Raw genomic sequence first — 2,326 nt, 5'->3', positions numbered from 1 at the left:
TATGGGGTATTTTAAAAGATACAGCAAATATATTATATTGATAAGATTATCTATTTATTTTAATGAACTGCAAGAACTGACTATCTGTAGTTGATAACGTAGCAAGTGCCATTTAATTAATAACTTCTTGATTTTTTGTAAGGCTTAGCAAATGCAAATTTCACTTTTGAGAGTAATGTTAAGGGGGATGAATACACATTGAGTGATGAATTATATCTCTATCATGCAGGACATTGCCAGGTGTTAGTTGGGTCCTGAGGAATTTTTTGGCAAAAAATGATGTTGCAATTTGGAATTGCTCAAATAGCTCAGGGCTTGAGCCCTCTGCAATACTCAGCTGGTAAAGAAACAAAATGAATGCCATTGTCAGTTTTTATATAAACATAAGTTGTTGTGGAATTAGTAAATAAAGCTGTGTACATCTTGAAATTCACTGTAAAACACATTTTAGTAGATTCTTCGAAACAGCCATTACATGGTAATGTCTGGCATCTTCTTTGTTCACAAACTACCCATCTAATTGAACTAGGCTGCTCTCTGGAGGTCTCAAGTTGACTGTTTTAACAAGTTGAACGGTCTTTCCGACTACTTTGGATGAGCAGTTCCATATGCAGTATCAATGATATCAGGATCTTGTTTTTCAACAATGTCACCAGTAACTTCAACCTTTCCATTTCCCTCATTTTCCAAGTTGGCATAATCTCCTCCTTGGTCAGAAATAGTAGCAGATGGTATATATTGTTTGAATAATCATAAAATTCATTTAATGTTACATTTACAGATAATGTACTTTATATCACTGTATTTTTAATTGTGCTTTTAATTCTTACATAGAAATTCATTTGAGTATCCATGACATCATAGTTTATATGGGCACTTTCAAGTCCTTCAAAATAGCTTGCCTGTATTTATCCTCAAAACAAATTTCTGATTGCAGATTATGATACACTCTTCTACCATTTCTTCTCAGGAACGAACAAATTCACATACTCGTTTTTGTAATCAATGAGCCCCCGTCTCTAAGGCAAATGTCAAAATACCCATGAGGAGGGCCTAGACGTCTTGTTTATTGTTGAAATCAAGTGCATTGGTGATAGTTCTGTTTCCCCCCCATATGAACAGCAAGGTGGGAAATCACCAAAAGGTATCAATGAGTGGCAGATCATATCACAAACTAGATGGTGAAAAAGGCTGTGCCTCTTTTAATGCTTGGAGAGTTGAGGGATTAATTCAGTAGGCATTACAGTATCTCTTAAATCATATTTACACAGAATATTTACAGTACAGTGTACAGTTGTTCCTTCTCCAATTTTCTGATTTTTTTTCTGTGGCACTATTGACAGGGTATCATTAGATCCTTTTTATTTGTTATTGCTGTTTTTCTGTATTTATTATATTAAAACATATTCTCTTTATTCAATATATATGCAGATATGTTCTAATTATATTTCATATTCTATTGTGTATAAACATTAACTGTACAGCATCTCTTTGCCCTGTCATGCCTTTAAAAGATGATGCAGAAAACCTTATTTGTTGTGCAACTTTTTGTGCCTAAGTAGAGAACTTCTCTCTGAAAAAGGCCTGTTGCAAATATCACAGCTAAAAGGCTTTTCCTTTGTATGAACTCTCATGTGTTTTATCAAAACAATTTTTTGAGAGAATGCACTGCTACATATCTCACAACTATATGGCCTCTCCTGGGTATGTATTCTTATGTGTTTCATTAGATTACTTCTGTCAGAGAATGCTTTGCTACAAACCTCACAGGTGTATGGTTTCTCATTTCTATGTACTCTCATGTGCTTGAGTAATGTAGTTTTATGTGAGAATGCCTTACTACATAATTCACAGTTAAAAGGTTTTTCCTTTGTATGTATCCGCATGTGTACCACAAGATGATGCTTCAGAGGGAAACCCTTGCTGCAAACCTCACAAGTATATGGCTTCTCCCTGGTATGTACTCTCATATGATATAAAAGCTGACTCTTACGTATACATTTCTTACTGCATACAATACAAACTAAACCATTCCCAATTGCTTCTGTTATTTTATTTGGTACCTTTTCATGGCCTTCCATATGATCCCCATCTGATGAGCTTTTGTCCTCATAATCGTCAACTGCTGATGGAACCACTTTTAGTGGATATTCATATGCTGAAGCTGAATTATCTGAATCACTTTTATTTCCTTCCCCATCATCAAACTTTGCTTGTTCAGATAATGGAATCTAATTCCCATATAATCTTCAGTCTTTATGTATATAGCATTCCTTACATCTTCATCATCATTTTCAATTACTTCTTAAATTCCCTGGCAATTCTC

At 34.5% G+C, this 2,326-nt stretch overlaps 1 protein-coding gene across 1 annotated transcript in view; it reads right to left on the bottom strand.

Moving 5' to 3' along the window:
• Nucleotides 1-585: 585 nt before the first annotated feature.
• Nucleotides 586-2,326, bottom strand: part of LOC119590335 (zinc finger protein 728-like) — a 2,456-nt gene continuing 715 nt past the window's right edge. Inside the window, exons 2-5 of the mRNA XM_037939009.1 lie at nt 2,064-2,231; nt 1,685-1,805; nt 1,176-1,208; nt 586-707 (exon numbers count right to left, since the gene is read on the bottom strand). Of these exons, the coding sequence (XP_037794937.1) occupies nt 586-707; nt 1,176-1,208; nt 1,685-1,805; nt 2,064-2,231 (444 nt within the window). The remainder of the gene's footprint in view (nt 708-1,175; nt 1,209-1,684; nt 1,806-2,063; nt 2,232-2,326) is intronic.

This window comes from Penaeus monodon, chromosome 27 (genome assembly GCF_015228065.2).
Source record: "Penaeus monodon isolate SGIC_2016 chromosome 27, NSTDA_Pmon_1, whole genome shotgun sequence".
NCBI lineage: Eukaryota > Metazoa > Arthropoda > Malacostraca > Decapoda > Penaeidae > Penaeus > Penaeus monodon.
Note: the sequence above shows the minus strand (reverse complement) of the source record. Positions and strands in the feature narration are given on the sequence as shown.